The following is a 20,664-nucleotide window of genomic DNA, read 5'->3' on the forward strand; positions in this document are numbered from 1 at the left end:
TTCTCTTTTCCTCGCTCTCCTTCTTTCTCTCCTCTCTCCCTCCCCTTCTTCCTTCTTCTGTCTCTAAAATCAAAAAATAAAAATGTTTTAAAAGTTATAGTCTTAGCACTCAAGGAAGTTACATTATAGTTTGTAAATGGAAAGAATTGAATAAATAAAAATAACATGATCTTCAATATAGTAGTGTGTGTATATGATATATTAGGACAAGATAAAGTTCATCTGAGGGAATTAGAGAAATTTTCAAAGAAGTAGTAATGGAACTGTTTTTGTTGTTTATACTGTTTTTCTTTTACTTGGCTTTACAAAAAGCACACAAGTAGTATAGTTATAGTTTAATGGATTTTTCAGAAAACAAACATACCCATGTAGCCAACAGCCTCCAAATCAAGACTAGAATATTAGCATCCCAAAAATCCACTTGTGTCCGCTTTCAGTGACATCTACATAACTTAGTATGTCTGTATTCTTTTGCTCAACATTATGTTTGTAAAATTGATTCATATTGTAAAGAGTGTATCAATTCTATGCAGGCAAATGGCTGAAATCATAAATCCCCCAATAGGCCAGTCTAGTGGCAGACTGGGTTTTGAGAAGTGGCAGGAGAGAACGTAGAGAGGGCGATGAGGTCATATGATGGAGACTCTCTGTGTCTTCTAAAAGGCTTTTGGATTTTTCTGTAGAAGGAAATGAAGTTTTTTTGAAAGATGTTAAACAGTGGTAAATTTAATATTTGCACTTTAGAAAGACCACTTTAGCAGCAGAGTATAGAATGAGTTGAGTGAGAGTAAACTTAGTTATACCACCAATCAGGAGGTTATTGAAAAATTTGAAAAAATGCTGAGAATCTAAATGCTGTTGAGGATAGAAAGGGATAGATGACTCTCTTGGGATGTAATTTATAGCGCTTACTGACTAACTGGTTATGGAGATCACAGAAGGTGGTTTCCTGAGCCAACCTTCAAAAACTTGTATGTGTTACTGAAATAGCAATGAAGGAAAAGAATAGAATTTGATGTCAGTAATAAAAATTGAATTAAAAATAATGTCCAAATTTATCTTTAGTGTTCATAGTTATAGAAAAATAAGTATCATTAGTTGAAAATGAGTGAACTGATGGAAATCTTCATGGAGAATCTGTAGGGAAATTGATAATAGTCTAGACTGATTAATGGTATTGGCCTTTGTTTTCGTTTTAATTTAAAATTTAAGTCTTTTTGTTGTTGTTTCAGATTTTACTAGTCTTACTTTCACTAATTTATACATTTAGTAATGAATAAAGTTGTCTTCAGCTCAGGAAGAAAAAATGAGAGGGTATGTATGCATATGTATGTGTTAAATGGAAGAGTTGGGAGAAGAAAGGAAGAAAGGAGTTAAAATATGCTTAAATATTGCATCTCTATGATGGGATGATTACTGCATTTTAATTTGTTTGTGCCTGCATCACTGAAGAGAATAAAGGCAGTAAGTCAGAAAATTCCCTGTAGGCAACGAGCAGTAGCATCACTTCCAAGATGTATTGCTAGCTCTCTGAGACAATGGTAAAGTTAGTTGTCTCTTTGTGACCTAGAGAATGAGTACAGTTAGCTTTTGATAGCATAGCACTGTCTGTCAGTGTTTTGAAAGATGAAGAACTTTAACATGATTTTTTAAGTTGTAAACCCTGTATTTATAGATAGGATTATTCACCTAGAAAACCCAAAAGAATCCATTGTAAAAGTATTCAAATCAAGAAAAGATCATGGTGGCTGAATACAAGAGTATTTATTTTATAAATATCTATAGACTAATATTATTTAAATTAGAAACAACCCAGTAGAAAACATACTGGAAAAATATCTCCTTCGCAAAGCAGAAAAAAAGGAAACATAATACCTAAGAATAAACTTAAGAAGTTTGCCAATTTTGAATGAAAAAAACTTTGTTAAAGGACATACAATATCACTTGAGTGATTAGGAAGTCATAGCATGTTCTTAGATGCAAATATTTCTGTGAAATTGTTGGTTTACCTTAAATCGATTTGTAAATGTGATATAATTCCCATTGATTGTGGGAGGGAATATACCAGGTTGATGGTGTCATTTTAAATGAACAAATATATGCCCTGGCCAGGTAGCTAAGTTGGTAAGAATGTCATCCTACTAGGCCAAGGTTGCAAGTTCCATCCCCTGTCAGAGCACATACAAGAGTCAACCAGTGAGTGCATAAATGGGTGGAATAGCAAATCTCTCTCTCTCTCCATCACTCTCCACTTTCTCTCTCTAAAATCAATAATAAAAAAAATTTTTAAAGAACAAAATGTATAAAAATAGCTAGTGATTTTTTTAAGTAAAATGACATTGCCTTACTCACTTTAGATGTAAAAACATAAGGCACACTAATTGAATATTTAGTACATTAAATGAAAACAAACTCAGAGATAAATCCAACCTAATGATAATTCATCAATCTACGTATGTATAAACTTGAATTTAATATTTTATAAGTGTAACATTTCAAGACATTGGAGGAAAGAAAGATTATTCAATAAAAGGTGTTGAGAAAACTGTATATCCATTTTGGTAGAGAAGACTGATCATGCAACAAAAAATCAAACTACAGATGGATTAAACATTGAAATAAAAAAACTGTAAGTTTATGATTTAAAAATTAATAGGTTGTGCATATGATCTCCAAGTAAGAGAAACCTTTCTAGTTGAAACATGAACCCAAAAGATATAATACAAATATTTATAGAACCTCCTATAGGAGCATTTGAATCTCTTAATGGAAATATCAGATACACAAAAATTGTTACAAATATTAAACTTACAAATTAATATTTGTAATATATTTAGCTGCCAACAGTTTAATGTTTTCAATCTATAAAATTTTCAAATAATTCAATAGGAAGAACATGTCCATCAATAGAGAATAGTAGGCAAAAGTTATAATAGGCAACTTGCAAGGAAGAAGTTGCTTTAAATATATACGTGTTATAATAGGTAAAAAGATTCAGTTGCGTTATACACACCAATTAAGTAACTATTTAAAATTGAGATTGCCTAGAAACGGCAAGGATTGGGTAAAAAGCACGTTTTGTTTAGGAGGTAAATTGGTACCATCTCTCTGTAAGGTAGTCTGTGATGTGTCATAAATTTCAGTGTGATAATATAAAAGACATCCATTTCATAAAGGAATAACATAGTTTACAAATAGTGTATGGTCTGAAATAATTGTTGATTTGGTACTTTGAGAAACCTTCCCACTGTAGAGCAACTTGACCGAGTAAAAGGACATACCCTCTGAAGCATACCCTCTAAAAGGATGTGCACTGGCAGTCTTGAGATTTACTCTTTCCCCAAATACTGTGAGTTGCAGGTCAGAGCATCAGGGAGCAGGAGCTAGAACTATAGGAAACCAGGACTTAGGAGAGACACAGGGTTCCCTGAGACAGATACTCATAGCACCACTGATGGTGAGACACTTGTCCTTGGACAGCAACAATGTGTTAACTTCAGTGTGGGATTCCCTGAGACTGTGAGACACTGTGGGAGGCCAAAGTGGAAACTGTTGGTGGTGCTCTCCGGCTAAAGGTAAAGAAGGAAATAATTTTTCTCCAAAGGAAAATTTCCCTAGTTTAAGTTCAACTGTACTCCTAGCAGAAGATCATATGCCTTCAATTACTATTATATTAGATTCAAATTCTATTCAAATGTAGTATGTTTCTCACAACTGGATTTCCTTACGTCCTTCTTCCATTCTTTATGCTGTTGTTGCTGTACATTTTAATTCACCTATGCAATAACATGTAACACATTGCTATTTTTGTTTTAGATACTTAATTTTAAAGCAAGTAAATAAAATAAATTTTATTTTGCCATCAATTTTTTTAAAAATCAAGTAATCAATGTGCTACCTAAACACACCAACCACAACTAAGTCAGCAAAACCCTTATTCAGTAGATGGACTGAAAAAAACTGACAACAGCTAGAACTATCAAATATAAAAATATAGGACATCTAATAATTAGGTGACTGTTATCTTTTATTGTTCATTATGGAGAACTTTTGTTTAGGACAAATGCTAAACCAGACAGGATGCAGACACAACAGAAGTACATCAAACTGTCCATGGCAAGCCAGGATGCATGGTTAGCCTGCCTATGGTAAAATGTCCAAAAGAATAAAAACAGGCTAACAGAGATACATACAAGAGACCATCATTTAGGAATGAGAAAGTTTGGGAGGAGATGATACTCTTATAAATAAGAAAAGCATAAGTTTAAAAAAAAATCAGTAAACAGGTAAAAGAGCATATTAGATCAGCACAAGAGATAATTAGCATACTGAAGTATTTGAGGGAATTACCTCATATTGGAAAAATTACCTAGAGACGTCATTTAATGGAAATGTGAGAGAAACATAGGTATGGAGAATGAAATGAGAAGGACCAGAATATATTACATCATGGCCCAAAAAGGAGAGAATGGAGGAAAGGAAATGATCTTAAAAATACCAGAGAGAAAGGACAAATCCCTTATATAGGAATGACAGCAGACAGAATAATAATAAAACAATATTGAAGGAGTATTCTTCAGGGTATTTAAAAAGTATTCTTCAAAGTATTGAAGGAGTTATGTTGGAAATTACTTTGTATAGCTTATCATTTTGTGATGTACATATGTGAAGTGTTTACTTTGAGGTTCACAATATAATACAGAAATTTGTTCTAAAGTTTACATAGAGACATTTAGACCATATTCATAAGGTCAGGACAACACCGATATCAAATCCTAGGGTGACATTTACCCATTGCATTTGTGGTTTATATAAAAGTTATAAAGTGATTTTTAAATTAAGATAGTATTTGATTTAGAGACAGAATTGATAGTTCCTAAGTATATTAGTTTTTTTAAATGTAGTAATCATGTTTTACTTTATTTACCATATTTTACCACGTATGATGTGCACTTTTTTGCCCAATTTTTAGGGAAAAATAAGGATGTGCATTATACATGGGGATAAGGATTACATAGAATAGGCATAATAATGAGTGTAATAATCCCATGTATGATGCATACAAAAAACTTGAGTGTGCATTATACATGGCAAAATATGGTAAATGGTATGATAAATTTTCTTCTGCCATCTCAGTTTGATGTTTTGGGGAGCAATTTTTTAAAAATTTCATCATATAATAAAAATGATACATTGAAAGTTTTGCTTCTCTCAAATAATTTGGCCTCTTATAATAATTTCAGTGTTCCACTTAATTGAAAAACTTTGGAAAATCTTGAACACAATCCATAGCACAGTCTTAATATGTCAGGATTGAAAACTCATTCATTTTTAGCCTCATGTCATAGTTACCCATAGTTTAACCAAAAGCATTTCCTTTAATCGTTAAAGATTTATGCCCAGAATATGTCATATTAGACTCAAACATTACATTGTTCTGAGGTAGCACATCAGTAATTGTGAAGTTACTTTTCTGTTATAATAATGAGCCATATCACTTGTCCTTTGTTTTACATAATCTTACTGCTTTTAACAGACTAGTATTTTGAATTTCTATTAATAGCCATTTATTTACCTTTCTGACCTACCTCTGTGAATGACACAAGAACATTTTTTATACATAACTTAAGAATATACCTATATTCCCCTGATTGATTTAGGCCAGATTTATTTTGAGCTACTCAAATGAATACTTTCATAATTTTATTCGTTTTTTTCTTATTTCTTTTGAAACAAACATCTCTTTGATGTTTTCTTGTCATTTCTGTTGACAATCAGAGACAGGTCAAGATTAAGGAAAATATTTCTTATGTAACCCATCATTTTATAATATGAAAATGTTTTTAAAATAGAGAATTTCAGAAGCTGTGATATCTGAAAATATTCTGAAATAATTATAAAGATCTGATAGCTTCTGGACAACCTACATTAATAAAAGAAGAAGAAAAATTCTGGGAAACCAGGATGTGACCCCTGCATCCTCCCTATTTTTTGTTTGCTCTTCTTTCCCTAGCAGCAAATTTGGTTAGTATAGAAGTCTGCCCTTCCTATTACAGTGTTGAACAAAATGTCAGTTTGTCTGTTATCCCACTTAATATTCCTGCTTGGGTATTCTCTCTGCTTGGATACTTAAATTATTATGTGAGGACCTGAGTTAAAACTGTTCATAGTTATCTTAATATAAAATGATATTACCTAGTTATCAAGTCTTCAGGTTTGTTTTATAAACCTGAATTTTAAATATCCTTCGTTGGTTGATTCTTGTAATTTGGTTTGACTCCTGCATATCCTAAGCCACACTCCAGGATATAATTTCTACAGCAGATCATTCAGCTAAAATGATCATCAAGGTAGCACTGGAAAAGAAAATATTATAAATAAGTAGCCTAAGGCATGCATACAAATGTGTGTGTTAGTAGGGGTGTTCATCTCCACCCATTCTGACTAGGTGATGGCAACCACTGCGTCTGCCCCAGTCCTACCAACTGTCCTAATAACATCAGCTTTCAGTTGCCTATAGCCCTAGGAACTCATTCCAGTCTTAGGATGTGTGTGTACCTACACACATATACATTATCCTTAGTTTTATGAAATGAATTTTTTGTTGCGTTGTAGAAGGTTAGACTGTATTTGACTTCTTTTAAATCATAAACTTGAAAGTGACATAGGCTTTTTTTTGGAGAGCGAACTACCTTGTTCTGAGCACCATAGTCTGGATGTTCTGAAAGTGTCTGGGATCTTCAGACCTTAAATTTCAGATCTTGATTCTGAAATATCAACCCAAAATCCCATACCCATAAAAATACATGTGTCTGTGTGCATCTGTTTATAATGATTCCTTGAAAGATTCTTATAATTACAGAATAAAATACTTCTTTTATCTTTCAAATTAAAGTATGCAAAAGAACTGTTACTTAATTTTTTCTTACCTTTTGCAACAGCGTGGATTGACCCTGGAGATTATTATGCTAAGTGAAATAAGCCAGAGAAAACAATAGCATATGATCTCACTTATATGAGGAGTCTAATGAACAAAATAGGAGACAGAGGCATGAATCCATGAAAACAGACTGACAGCTGTTGGGTTGGGAGCAGGGAGGGAGGACTGGATGAAAGAAAGTGAAAGAATTAGCCAAAGAACATATACGCATAACCCATAGACACAAACAACAGTGTGGTGATGGCCAGAGGGAAGGAGGCTGCAGGGGCTGGGTGAAGGTGAAGAAAGAAGAGGGCATTTGTAATAGTATCAACAGTAAAAATAAAAATTAAGAGAATTTTAAAAATTTTTATGATCTTTCTTTCATTTCTGCAGTTTTACCTTTTTGGTGGCAAAAGATAGCTGCACCTCTTTTATTTTTTATTGAACTTATTGGAATGACATTGGTTAATAAAATTATATAGGTTTCAGGTGTACAGTTCTATAATCCATCATTTGTATATTGCAATGTGTTCACCACACCAAGTCAAATCTCCTTCCATCACCATTTATCCCCCCATGCCCTCTTCTACTTCCCCCTAACTCCTTTGCCTCTGGTAATCAGACTGACAGCTGTCAGATGTGAGGAGGGTTGTGGAGCTGGGTTAAAAAAAGTGAAGGGATTAAGGAAAAAGTTGTACCTCTGCCCTGGTGTGTAGCTCAGTGGATTGAGTACTGGAAACCAAAAGGTCACTAGTTTGATTCCCAGTCAGGGCACATACCTGGATTGTGGGCCAGGTTCCCCAGTAGGTGGTGCATGAGAGGCAACTACACATTGATGTTTCTTTCTCTTTCTCTTTCCCTTCCCCCTTTCTCTAAAAATAAATAAATAAAATCTTTTTTTAAAAAGTTACACCTCTTTTCAGAATAGTTTTTTAAAATTAGGCCTTAGATTTTTTGTCCTTTGTTTAGACATTTATCTTCTATAATAAAGGTAAAATTTTTCTTTGATCTAACTTATGTCAATTTTACTTAACAAATATTTTTCCCTTTATATTTCTTGTCGATTATAGCTCACTGAATTTTTTAATCCATTCTTGTATTTGTAGAGACTCTTACAAAGTAGGTCTTTCTACTAGTATAATAATGACTGGCTTAAAATGACTATGGTAAGATCCATCTGTTTAGTATGAGCAGCAAAGCATTAATTGAATTGAACAGACTTTTTGTAATCCCCAATTTTACATCATCTTGAGTCATATTCCAGCCTTGACAAGAGAAAAGACCCAGGCTGCAGCTTTCAATTTTAGTGTATGGTTGCTATGGAAATTAAAATCAATAAACTTATTTGGATTACCAATTTAAACTATTTACCACAAGTGGTTATAGACACATAGTTGTATTTTGTTCATCTTTGCTTAGTTACATAATTACATTGCTATTTTTCTTTTGGACTTAGGTGAAAGCAAAAATTCACCTAAGGTGAAAGCAAAAAGAACAAGGTGCTGTCCTTTATCTTCAAAGATTTTCAATCTTCTCAGGTTCTTCCCCCAGTCTACTTTGGAGGTTTTGTGGGAATGTCCAAGACTATATATACCTAGTAACTGGTATCTCCAAAACTGTTACTTGATAAATATTTATTAAGCTTTCAAGATTCTTGATGGTATGTTTCATTCTTCAAACATCTGGTAATTCATACATACTCAAAACAGACATACTCGTAGCTTCTACACTGCTTATTTAGAACTGTCAGTTTTCATAACTGCCTTGACTATAACTGCATTTTCTGCAGTATAGATGACTAGATTTGTGCTTTAGTACAAATAATAGTACCAACATTTGTGAAGTCCTTGCTATGTGTTAGGAATGATACTGAGCATTTTATATATTCTGTCTCATTTAAACAGAGAAAGAGATCCTTCCTGTATCTTAATAGGGGATAGTGCCTTATAAACTAAAAGTACACAATAAATATTAATGGATTAAGTTCAGAACTGGAGTCTACAGTCCTAAATTCCCCCATTGGTTTATTGTGTGGCTTTGGATTAGTCATAAAACTTATGTTGTGTCTGTTTCTTCACTCACAAAAGAGAAGTAATAAATATATTTCCTCTGTATTATGTTATATAGGAATATTTAACTATTTAAATAGAGAATATAGGTGTTTGTAAGAAAGGTACCATAACTTCTGATGTGAATATTTCTTTAATTATTGAATTATGTAGCTAAATAATAGTATTCATGTTTAGCTTGCCAATGTAATGAATAAGAGAAATTAAAGAGTTTTTTCAGAGCATTATAAATGTATATGGTATATAATATTATAATACTAGCGTTATAAATATTGTGACATTCTTTGAATTAACTAAAAATGCCTTCTATGTAGTGTTAACACTTTAGTTTTTAAGCAGGGTAACAAATATCATTACCCCTTTTTACAAATGGAAAATTGAGAGAAATAAATTTCTGGAAGCATAACAAAAACTGATATTCACTTAACATGTGAATAATAAAGGATGGTTCGATTATAGGTGATGAACAACAGGCCTGATCATAAAGTGAGAAGTTAGGAGCTCTGAGATCTTCAGAGGAACAAACTGTAGAGGACAGTTTATTCACGTGTATACATTTTTAAATCTTTTTAAATAGATAAATTTGGTATTATTTGATTTATGTTTTGAACTTTTTTTATTATTGCCCTCCTGGAACTCTGAGTTAAGCTTATCTCAAGACAGAGATAGATCAAATTTCTTGCTTTCAGGGAAGTACTGTACTCATTTCCCTTTCCTCACCTGGCCCCTAATTAAAACGGAGGTGGATGAGATGATCAAATGTTATAAAGTTATAATTAATAATTAAATAGAAAGGAACTGTTTTTGTGGGGGTTTTCTGTCTCTTCTCAGCAATTTTTTCACTTATTTCATATCCTTTGCCTCACCTATTTCTTCTTTCCCTCACTTTGTCACTTGTGCCTGTTGTGGTGAGACTCTAGTTTTGCAGAAAGAGAACCAAACATGGCAATTTCATGTTTCTCATGTGGATACTTTCTAAAGATGCCAGCAGTGAGAATTATCACATCTCTGGGCAAAGGAGCAGAGTTTTCTACTTTCTAAAATCAGTTTTCAGTGAGACACTTGGCCAATAGTACTTAGAAGCCTAAAGTAGGAGCTTGTTTCTTCTTAATTAATGTTTAAGGACAGCCTAAAGTTATATTATTATATGAACATTAAAAACTGCACTGTTTTTAGTAAACCAAGTAATTTATGTATAATCTTTAATACAGTGGAAATTCAACATATAGATTTTTTAGGAAGCTGTTAGATTTCTGCATATACACTACTAACCTAATATAATATTGAATGCCAATTGTAATTGCAAAATAAAATAAAATAAAATAAAATAAAATAAAGTAAAATAAAAATCCAGAGTACCTGGAGTAGATAGACTGGGTTATATATTCACCAGTTCACTGGCCAAACAACAGACTTTCAGTACTGTTTCAAATGGATCATCTTCCAACTTCATCTTACTTCAGATTTGAGTAAACAGGTTATTTCCCCATTATCTACATATTAACTTTTGAGGAGCATGAATGAATAACATTTTTTTCCTATATAGTTAGAAGACATATAACCAACACCCAACCATAAAAGATAACTTTGTTTTTCACACAGTGCCAAAACTAAATAAATGCATGTTGCAGATATAAAAATGATTCCCATTGAAATATCACTATTCTTTCCCATTTACCTGGTGAGATATAGAGTAATACTATTTATATAAGTAGAATATAAAGATATGTATTCTTGTGAAATCTCTTATAAAATATAATTTTTACCTGAATTCCCTGATTTTTCGTATGATAATTTTTTATTTATTAAATTAATTTTTAGATACAGGAGGAAAATAATGTGAGTAATAACTGCATACAGGAAAAGGTTTTAAAGCTAAGGAATAATCACTGCTGTGTACTGAAGTTGGTTGTTTAACAAGAGTTGGAATCTAAATATTAGCAAACAGGATGAGATTTTTCATAAAATAACTGGTTTATTATAGAAGACATGTTCTCAGTGGCTCAACAATTAGTTTTTACTCTAACATTGAAACAAATAATTTTGTTGAGTCAGACAAATTTGCTGGTTTGCCTTAGGGACCATGTTATAGGGAAACACTTACCTTTAAACATTAGAACCCCTTAGCACAGTGTTATGTTAATTCAGTGATGCCTTTGGGAGCTGAGATGAACTGTAGAAACAGTAGAATTAACTTGGCATCTTATGCTCATTGGAAAGTATACTTGTATATTCACAGAATGGAATGGAAGATAAAATTGCCAGCAGTACTTAAACTTTTACTCTTTTTTAATTTTTATTGTTTTTCAAGTATAGTCTTCTGCCTTTACTCTTTTTTATTTTTGCTTTCTCTCTACATTTATACTGTCTCCTTTAATTTTTTGTCATAACCAGATTTTATTTAAATATTGTACAACTTTAAATGAAAAACAAAATGAAGTATATCCATTTTGAAAAGCTTTCTGCTTTTTCCAGGAGTGGAAGAAGATGTAAATGTTTAAGAAGGAGGCTAAAACTTCATAGGAAAAAATACATTACATCAGATTATATTTCCCAAGTAAAACTGGGATAACTTCCTGTATTTCTCAGTTGCAGCTTCTTACCTACTTAGTCACACTGTTAACGAGACATTGATGTTTGTGATTGATTAAAAGGTGTTTGCAACTAGTATAAAATTAATAAAATGCAAATGAATTTTTAATTAATTAGAATAAATTTAAAGCTACCCTTATAGTATATGTGACTGTTAACTTTCATTCTTTATTTCTTAAATGAGAGGAGAGAGGAGTAGATTTATATCTGAAATTCCTTGAACATTCCTAGGAGTTTCTCATACATGTAAGTTTTGTATATCATGTCTACATAGTCCTGAGAAAAATTATGTTAAAGATATCATCTGTGTACCGTAGGATACTTAAAGGGGCTCTGAATTGTTATTTTATTATAACCGTTTTTTAAAGTATACAATAATATTAATGTGTTTGCCCTTTAATGGATAGAGTAAGGAAAATTTAATTGATTGTCATTCGAGTGCTTATTTTTACTAATTTATCTCCTCATTGGGCCTACATTTTGCTTTTATGAAGGATCCTGACATTTATTTCAGTCTACTTTACAAAGTTGAATGTAAGGTGATCATGAAGATTAGATCAAGTAATGCACATTACCATGAATCTACCTTATTACTTCCATCTGCGGTATGTTTTTCAAAGTGTGGTCTTCTGACCAGCATTGTAAGCATAAGCTGGCATTTGTTAGAAATGCAAATTTTGAAATCTAAATCTCTGGGTGGGGCCCATCAATCATTGTTGATCAAGACCTCTGGAAGATTCTGATGCACATTAAAGTTTGAGAACCTCTCCTCTGACCATATCCTATCTTAATAGCTTTACAACATTATTAATAGCCATTAGACAGTGTTTCAAAGATTTTCTTTGTTACTTAAGATTATTTAATCAGCAGAGGGCACTGCAGTAATTATTACAAGGGAATTTTATTAAATCTACATGTAGTCAAATAACAAGCATGTGAATATTAATACAAATTATGCTCTTAGTAAATGCCTATAAAAACAAGTGAAAGCACTATACTAAGTGCTTTTTTCACAATCACCATGCTTGTAAGGAATTTCTACACATTTACATGTAACTATTGGGTGTCCTGGAAATATTTAAACATAATTGTCTGTTAGCAATAACATTTTTTAAGGTCATTTTTCCTGTGAAGTTACAAATGGACCTGAATTTCACCGGCAAGTTCCCCAGCCTATAGAATCATTGTTTATGCACACTTTCTTTTCCCGAAACTTTGAGCAGTCTTTGAAGCATCTTTCTGACTTTAATGTTATCTTCAAAGTGTCAAGGGTAAAATTAAAAGACCACAATAAGTGATTTTACATAGGAAGTTGCAACTTTCATAGTTTAGAAAGTGTTTAGAAGTTAAAGATAAAATGTGTAATTTAAAGATAAAAGCTGGATCCAATTAAACTTCATTGTGTTGGACTCTTCTAGTTCAGAAAAGGTTATATCTGAAGTAGGAATATAAATTTCTACTATTGCTCAAGGAAAAAGAATTTGATAATCAAATTAATAATGTATAAGAGAGTAGGAATGTTAAGCTAATTAAGAAAAATGGTTTCAAACTTTTAATGGCATCCTTTTGCCACTGATTATGAATAGTTTACTGATAATGAATAATTGTTATCTACTTAGACAATAATGGCATGGATAACCTTCATTATCTATAGCAAACTAGTGTACATGATTGAAAGAATAAAGCTATATTTGTTAAAACTATTCTTTTGTTTGAACTTTTTAATATCTTAGACCACTTTTTCTTGTTTTATTTTCTTGTTCTTTTCCTTCTAGTTGTGCTTCCCATCTATGGTTTATAGATGTGTTCACCAGCTCTTACTCTCCTATCTCCTAATTCCCACGCCATTTGATCTCCTGTTCCCTTTAGATGTCACTATTTCAGTGTTCTGCTTCCTGCCCCCATTTGCCAACACTCTGAGATTTAGGTTCTTGCTCTCCACCCTCTTTTCCTTTATCTTTAGTTATCAACCACTGTTTATAGGTTTGGTTTCTGGATTTTGTATTAATTCTGTTCTCTAACCAGTATGATCAAAACTGCAAGGATGTAAGGTCAATTGGAAAGTAGAGACATAGAGTTGACATGTATTGAATAACTACTGTGTGCTAGGTGATTTATTTATATCAGTTCGCATAAGATGTAGGTATGTTTTATCATTATCTCCATTTTATTCATAATTACATAGAAACTCAGAGAGATCGAATATTTTGTTCTAATGTGCTGAACAACTAAGTGATAAAGCCAGGTTTCAAATCCCTATTGGTTTGCTCATTCGTGAATTCTTTTATTCAACAAAATTTATTGAGTATACATACTACATGTTGAGTATTGTGCTATGTGCTGCAATATATCCAGCCTGTTTTCTCATGGACCTTAACTATATGTGGCATTGTATGGTGATCTCACTGCTATACCAAACAGCTTAAGAGGAAGAGAAAATAAAAAGAAGTAGAAGGTTCCAATGTTTTATGGAAAATATATTTGACCTAGATGTGAGAAAGGCCTAATTTGTGCATTACTTAGGGATACCCCATAGAAAAGGCTGGTGTGTATCTAGTCCCAAAGAGTCTGACAATCTCTATCACCACTGTCAGCACTAATGCCTTTTAGTGACATCACACAATATATATTTTCCTTTTCTGTTCTAAAACAAGATTTATATCTATAAGCCAAAATTCTCTAGAAAGTCTTCAGAAAGAATTAACTGTGCTCCCTAAATTATGTTTGGAAAAAGATGAAGACCTCTGTGTAAAGTATATAACGTTCATTCCATCCATCCATATATATGGCCTAAAAATAATTAAGATGATTACCCAAATATATAAAACATAACTTTAATAAGATAAATATGGAAAAATAAGGTGAAATTAAGTTGTGTTCAGGAAGCCTACTAAAAAGGTGTCTATGAATTTGGCTCTGTCCTCAAGGGTAACTTTTTTTTTATTGTTGTTCTATTACAATTTTCACAATTTCCCCCCATTGCTCTCTCCTGCCCACCGATCCCACAGTCAGTCCCCACCCTGTTGTCCATGACCATGGATCATTTATACCTGTTCCTTGATTAGATCCTTCCCCTTCTTTCCCCTCTATCTCCTTCCCCACTCCCTGCCCTCTGGTCGCTTCATTCACAAGCCACATGATTTTTTAAAAAAATACTGGTATCACAGAAAAGAACCCATTTCTAGTTGTGACACTTAAGAGGAACTTTCTCCTGTAGATTTTCCTAAAGCAAACCACAATGTGGTAAACAGTAGCCTCAAATACTTTCTAATATAAATATGCATTTCACTGAGACAGTTCATTGGCTTCAGTTGCATGCCACAGAAGAAACATCCAGTAAAACAATTATTTGAAAAGTGAGATGAGGCATTACAGGTAGTCCACTGTGATCTGGCCAAATCCAATTGTATATTTTAGAGCAGGGGTATCAAATTCATTTTCACCAGGGGCCACATCAGCCTTTCATTTGCCTTCGAAGGGCTGAATATAATTTCAACTCCTTAACAGTTAAAGGAGTAGTTACATTTATACAGTCCTAAATTATTTTGGCCCTTTGAAGGCAACCTTGAGGCTGATGTGGCCCCTGGTGAAAATGAGTTTGACACCCCTGTTTCAGAGTCTCTAGAAAATTTAATGAATTACATCCCTTTTAGGTAGTTTTCAAATATAATTTGCCAATTGAGTTTTTTATGTACTAGGTGACAGTGAGTTTGCACACTCTTAAATGTTTGTTTTCATTAATGCAACATCAATGTGTAGAATTATTCCTATAACATAGTAGGTACCCTAATAACTAATATAGAGATGGATAAATATTTCATCCATCTATTTAAGTGAAAGACTTCCTCTCAGCTATATGTTGATATTTTCTTCCCTGATCCTTAAAGTATGCTACTATATTTGGAATACATCATTATAACATGGAAATGGTGTTTCTTACCAAGATACTTCAAAATCATACCAACTAGATTGAATTTGGAAAACAAGGGACAGATTCTGCATAAAGGTAGCTTGACAGTTTTTAACTATATTTTTAAAGAAAGGTAATCAACTCCCAAATTTAGGAATTTAGAATTTCCTTTTGTCCTGCCTTCTGGCCCTCTATTTTTAAAGCACATTTTATTGAGAAGCATTTTGGTAGTGTTCATTTTCCTTTAAAATTTTTGGGAGGGGAATTTAGGGGTGGAAGGATTGAGCATAAAGGAAAAAGGACTCATGGACATGGACAACAGGATTGCCAGGGGAGGGGATAAGGAGGCTAAATGGTAATGGATAAAATATAATAAAGATTTTATTTTTAAAATTCTGCCATTGTTAAGTGTTGTAGATTACATCAACTGTAGTAGTCCTTTATTCTGTGTAATTCTGAGGGATAAACTAATTTACATCATCTTAAAAGCTTATTCATAATATCAACTGACTTCTAACATACTTGAGGTAAAATAACTGCTTTGCCCAGTCCTCAACCGAAATTTCTCCCAGGGCTACAATCTTATTTAGGAATATCTCTCTACTTCTAATTAAATATTGAAATATGAACCTTTCCCTCTGTTACTCTGTAATTTACTTTTTGTTATATTTGCATTTTTTCTTATGTACTAGAACATTTTACCAATTTCATTTTTTATCACCTCCAAGTATTAAAATCTATATTTATAGAAACAGAGGATTAGAAATTGATTAAATCATATATTTCACTCCTAAGTTTTAACCAAAATCATATATTTACCATCACAGAATAATAAATATAGGCCTATTTTGGTTCACCTTTAGAAAATGAAATTTTCCTATCTCCTTAATTAGCTTATCCCAGGTTTAAACACACTTGTCTGAAAAATGCCCTTTCTCAAAACTTCTATTATATGATTAAAGCCTATCACTTTATTCATTATTGTTAAAACAGTTAATTTATATTGAAGATATGGAATCCAGAGCTTTTCTTCTACCCAATACACGGGAAATGTTGACTGGTGACTTTTTGAGTTCCTTTTCATTATATCATAAAATTAGAGCTAGGAGAGATACAAAATAATCTCAGGTTTTCATGGACTAATTATTTCAAGAGTAATTGACCAAACAAAATTACCCAGATTTCTTATCCTATGAAAATCTGTTGTGCTATTATAGCAGTCTGATACTTCCTTTTAAAATTTAGGTTATTAGGCAATATCAGACTTTTATCAAATACTTCTGAGTTGTAAAGGATAAGAAAGTCTGCTAATATAAATGACACCACCCCCACCGTGTCCTGGTCCTGAGCTCTTATTCAGTGGTCCCAAAGGACTGAGTCTTGATGCCTTAAAAAAAATGTTTGAGGATCTACAAAGAATGACTTATAGAAAGCATGGTTTATAATTTGAAGTTAATTTTACTACTCTGCATTCCTTCTTTTTGGCTAATTTCACTCAGTTTACTATTTAATCTTTAATTACAGGCCACAAAAGAAGTAATAGAACGGGAAGCGCCAGGGATGGCCCTGGCAATGCTGATGGGATCACTTAATGTTACACCTCTGGGCATGCTCTCTAGGTAAGAAAGTCACCAACATGTTACAAGGAAAATTAATTCCATACCACTGGTCACTACAATAGACTGACAAGCACAAGAACCTTGAGTTGTAACACTTAAGTTTGCCCTATTTGTTCCCCAGAATTAAAAGTCTTAGTATTCTGTCCAGTCAAATCTTGGCCAAAGTTTCTTTCAAATTCTTTTTTATTTTAACATTATATTTAAAGTTTTAAAAAGTATTATATTACTGCTAAAAGTTGTCAATACTAACCCAGAGGAGAGTCCAGTTTATTAAGATGTAAAATTATTCTTTTTTGTGATTATCTGCAATCATTAATATTATTAACTGTCATTAAATCCTAATTTAATAAAACTAAGCAGTAGAGTTTTATAAATAAGTTGTTTTCATAAGTTAGGAACTTTTATTCCAGTTTTTAACTAGAGATATTAACATGTAGATCATGAAAAGCTCAATTAATGATTTATTATTATTATATTAAATTAGTATATTTAAATATGTGCCTTTGTTGACATAGATGTTGAGATCCATCCTCAGTCTGATTGTTTAGTTACTTATTGGTTGTTATTTTAGCAACTGTTAGATTAAAATTCCCCTTAATGATGACAACATATATTGTTTAAGTTAAAGACAGAACTGTCAACTTAGTGAGAATCTATTGATTTAATAACTTGATTAAATAGACAATTGACCTCAGAGCAACCTAACTGCACAGCAACTTTAAAATTTAAACATTCATAAATTATTTATAGCCATGTGTTGATCCTGTGTGCAATATGAATAAAAGTAAATATATGCATTTAATGCATAGGATATGAGTCATAATACCCATTCTATTGCTTGGACTAAGTTTATATCCCATTAATGGCAGCCAGTTGAAGCATAGCTACTAGGAAATGTGAATGATCATTAGATACTGTATTTCCTTTGCTCCCACTTGCCCTATATTGTAACATTTTATTTTGAAGAGCAAAAGTAGAATTAAAGTAGAAGGGTAGAGTTTTAAATTTAGAAGTCCATGCTGATCTTTAAGGAGCTCATATTGATTTTTTTATTGTTTGTTTTTTAACCCTTTCTCATATTACCTACACATGAATTCAAGGGGTCACCTTTGATCCCTTTTCTCTATGGACTTAAGTGTTGTGATCTTTGAACATAAAAGGCTCTTTTTGGCATACAAGACATAAAGTCAAGAAAGACAAACTTTTTTATTGTTAATTTTTTGTAATAAAAATTCTAAGTTAGCACACATGGTAATGCTCTATTTGCCAGGCCCCATATTAAGCATTAGGGATACTAAGGATAGAAAAAGAAATAAGGTCTGGTCCTTACCTTAAGGATCCCACAGTTAACGTGGAAAACTTGTTCTTTGCATCTGTTGAAGTAACTCTTTAAATTGACTATAGCTTTCTTGATCTATTATAAAAATATTACTTTTGTGTTATTGAAAGATTTCCAGATTAATTTCTTCCTACCTTTTGAATCTACATCTGAGCACTAGACTGCTGAATAAGTGGAAAATTAATCAGCAGCTGATTCTAAGTACTTTATATAAGCTCATCATCTTTATACTGAAGGCTTTGAAAATTAAAACATACAAAGAAGGGTAACAGATTCCACTGACTTTTCTTTTTTTCATTACTGACTTAACTGAGAGTTTTCACAGATTTGAAACAGATAATAGTCTACATGAATTATAGAAAAGGGAATTATAGAATATTTCCATGAATGTTCATTTTTTGTGCTTTTCAAAGCTTTTTTAAAATTTCACTCCTAAAACAGCCATGATTAGATTGATGCTTTCTTTCTATGGCATTTTTACCTCATATGTGATTTGGGCTTTGTACATGCTACTATTATAACACATGCTATATTGCAATTATTTACTTACTTGTCTATATTACCTAGTTTGTATAAAATCCTTAAGGACAAGAGCTTTATCTTATTCATTTTTATATCCTCAGCCCCCCAAAACAACTTTTGACACATAGTAAGTACTCAAAAAAATGTTTATTGTTATGGTTGCTATTGATAAATCAATATTTCATTTTAATTCTAACAGAATTTTTTTGAGGTAATGTATCATGTTGGTGCCTTGCATTCCTGTTTTTATCTCTAGAGAGCAGAGTTAAATAATAACTCTAAATTCACCAAATCTGTTTCAAATCATTTTTATCTACTTGATTACTTAACATTCTACAGGTTTTCTGTGCAAGTAAGTTGGGAAATATATCAAGTAATGGTTAAGAGCATAATGTCTGAAGTCAGACAGGTGACTTGGGTTCTATTCTGGTTCTACTACTTACTAGCTATTTAACATCTTTTTTGTTTTTTCATCTGTATAATGAGGATGTTAATAGTACCAGTCTTCTTTGGATTAAATGAGTGAATCTTTGTAAAGTGCTTAGAACAGCAACTGATTTATAATGTCTTATTTAAGTGTTAATCATTGTTGTGTTGTTATTGACTGAGACTTCCAGTTCTTAGACAAATCTGCTGGAAAGATCTTCTAATAGCTTTCCTTCATCTGAAAACACCTTTTTCTTACCTTCATTTCTGAAGGATATTTTCAGTAGGTACAGAATTCTGGATTGATAGTCCTTTTCTTTCAGCACATATTCCTACATATTCAGCTCCATGATTCCTACCAAAACTTAAGCAATTCAGAGAAAACAATATAATAAGGGAAGTTATAGCTATAAATGCTTACTTTAAGAAGAAAGATTTCAGAATAACTGCCTAACATTGCAACTTAAGAAACTAGAAAAAGAAGAATAAACAAAACCCAAAGCTAGCAAAAGGAATAAAATAATAGAGATTAAGGCAGAAATGAAAAAATAGAAAATCAAAAAACACTACAGAAAAAAATGAACTAAGCCAAATATGGGTCTTCAAAAAGATCAACAAAATTAACAAACTTTGCTATATTGACTAAGAAAAAAAGAGATGTAAACTACTAAACTCAGAAATGAAAGTGGGTACATTACTACCATTTCTCCAGAAATAAAATGATTATAAAAGACTACTATGAACTATTGTGCTGGTAAATTAGATAACTTAGATGAAATGGACAAATTCCTACAAACACAAAGCCTAGTAGATTGAATCACAAAGAAATAGAAAATCCAAATAGCTCTATAAGATTTATAACTAGTAAGGAGATTGAATCAGTAATCAAAAACCTCCCAATAAATAAAGTGCCTATATCAGATGGCTTCACTATAATTCTACCTAACATTTTTTAAAAATGGACACTGATCCTTCTCAAACACTCCCCAAAATTTGGAAAGGGAATACTTCCTAACTAATTCTATGAGGCCAGCATGATCCAGATAAGGAAGACAGACAAAAAGTACAAGAAAACTACAGACCAATATTCCTTATGAACATGGTGCAAAAATATTCAACAATATACTAGAAAAACAAATTCAGAGGCATTTTAAAAGAATTATGCACTATGTCCAAGTGGAATTTATCTTTAGAAAGCAAGGATAGTTCATCATACAAAAAAGCAATCGATGTAATATACAGTTACAGAATAAAGGGTAAAAAA

At 32.1% G+C, this 20,664-nt stretch overlaps 1 protein-coding gene across 6 annotated transcripts in view; it reads left to right on the top strand.

Moving 5' to 3' along the window:
• GPHN (gephyrin) overlaps nucleotides 1–20,664 on the top strand; it is a 456,579-nt gene that overhangs the window by 204,341 nt on the left and 231,574 nt on the right. For all 6 annotated transcript variants that reach the window (XM_036011094.1, XM_036011095.1, XM_036011096.1 and 3 more), the window contains one exon: nucleotides 17,019–17,113. In XM_036011094.1, the coding sequence (XP_035866987.1) occupies nucleotides 17,019–17,113 (95 nt within the window). The remainder of the gene's footprint in view (nucleotides 1–17,018; nucleotides 17,114–20,664) is intronic.

This window comes from Phyllostomus discolor, chromosome 1, assembly GCF_004126475.2.
Source record: "Phyllostomus discolor isolate MPI-MPIP mPhyDis1 chromosome 1, mPhyDis1.pri.v3, whole genome shotgun sequence".
Lineage (NCBI taxonomy): Eukaryota > Metazoa > Chordata > Mammalia > Chiroptera > Phyllostomidae > Phyllostomus > Phyllostomus discolor.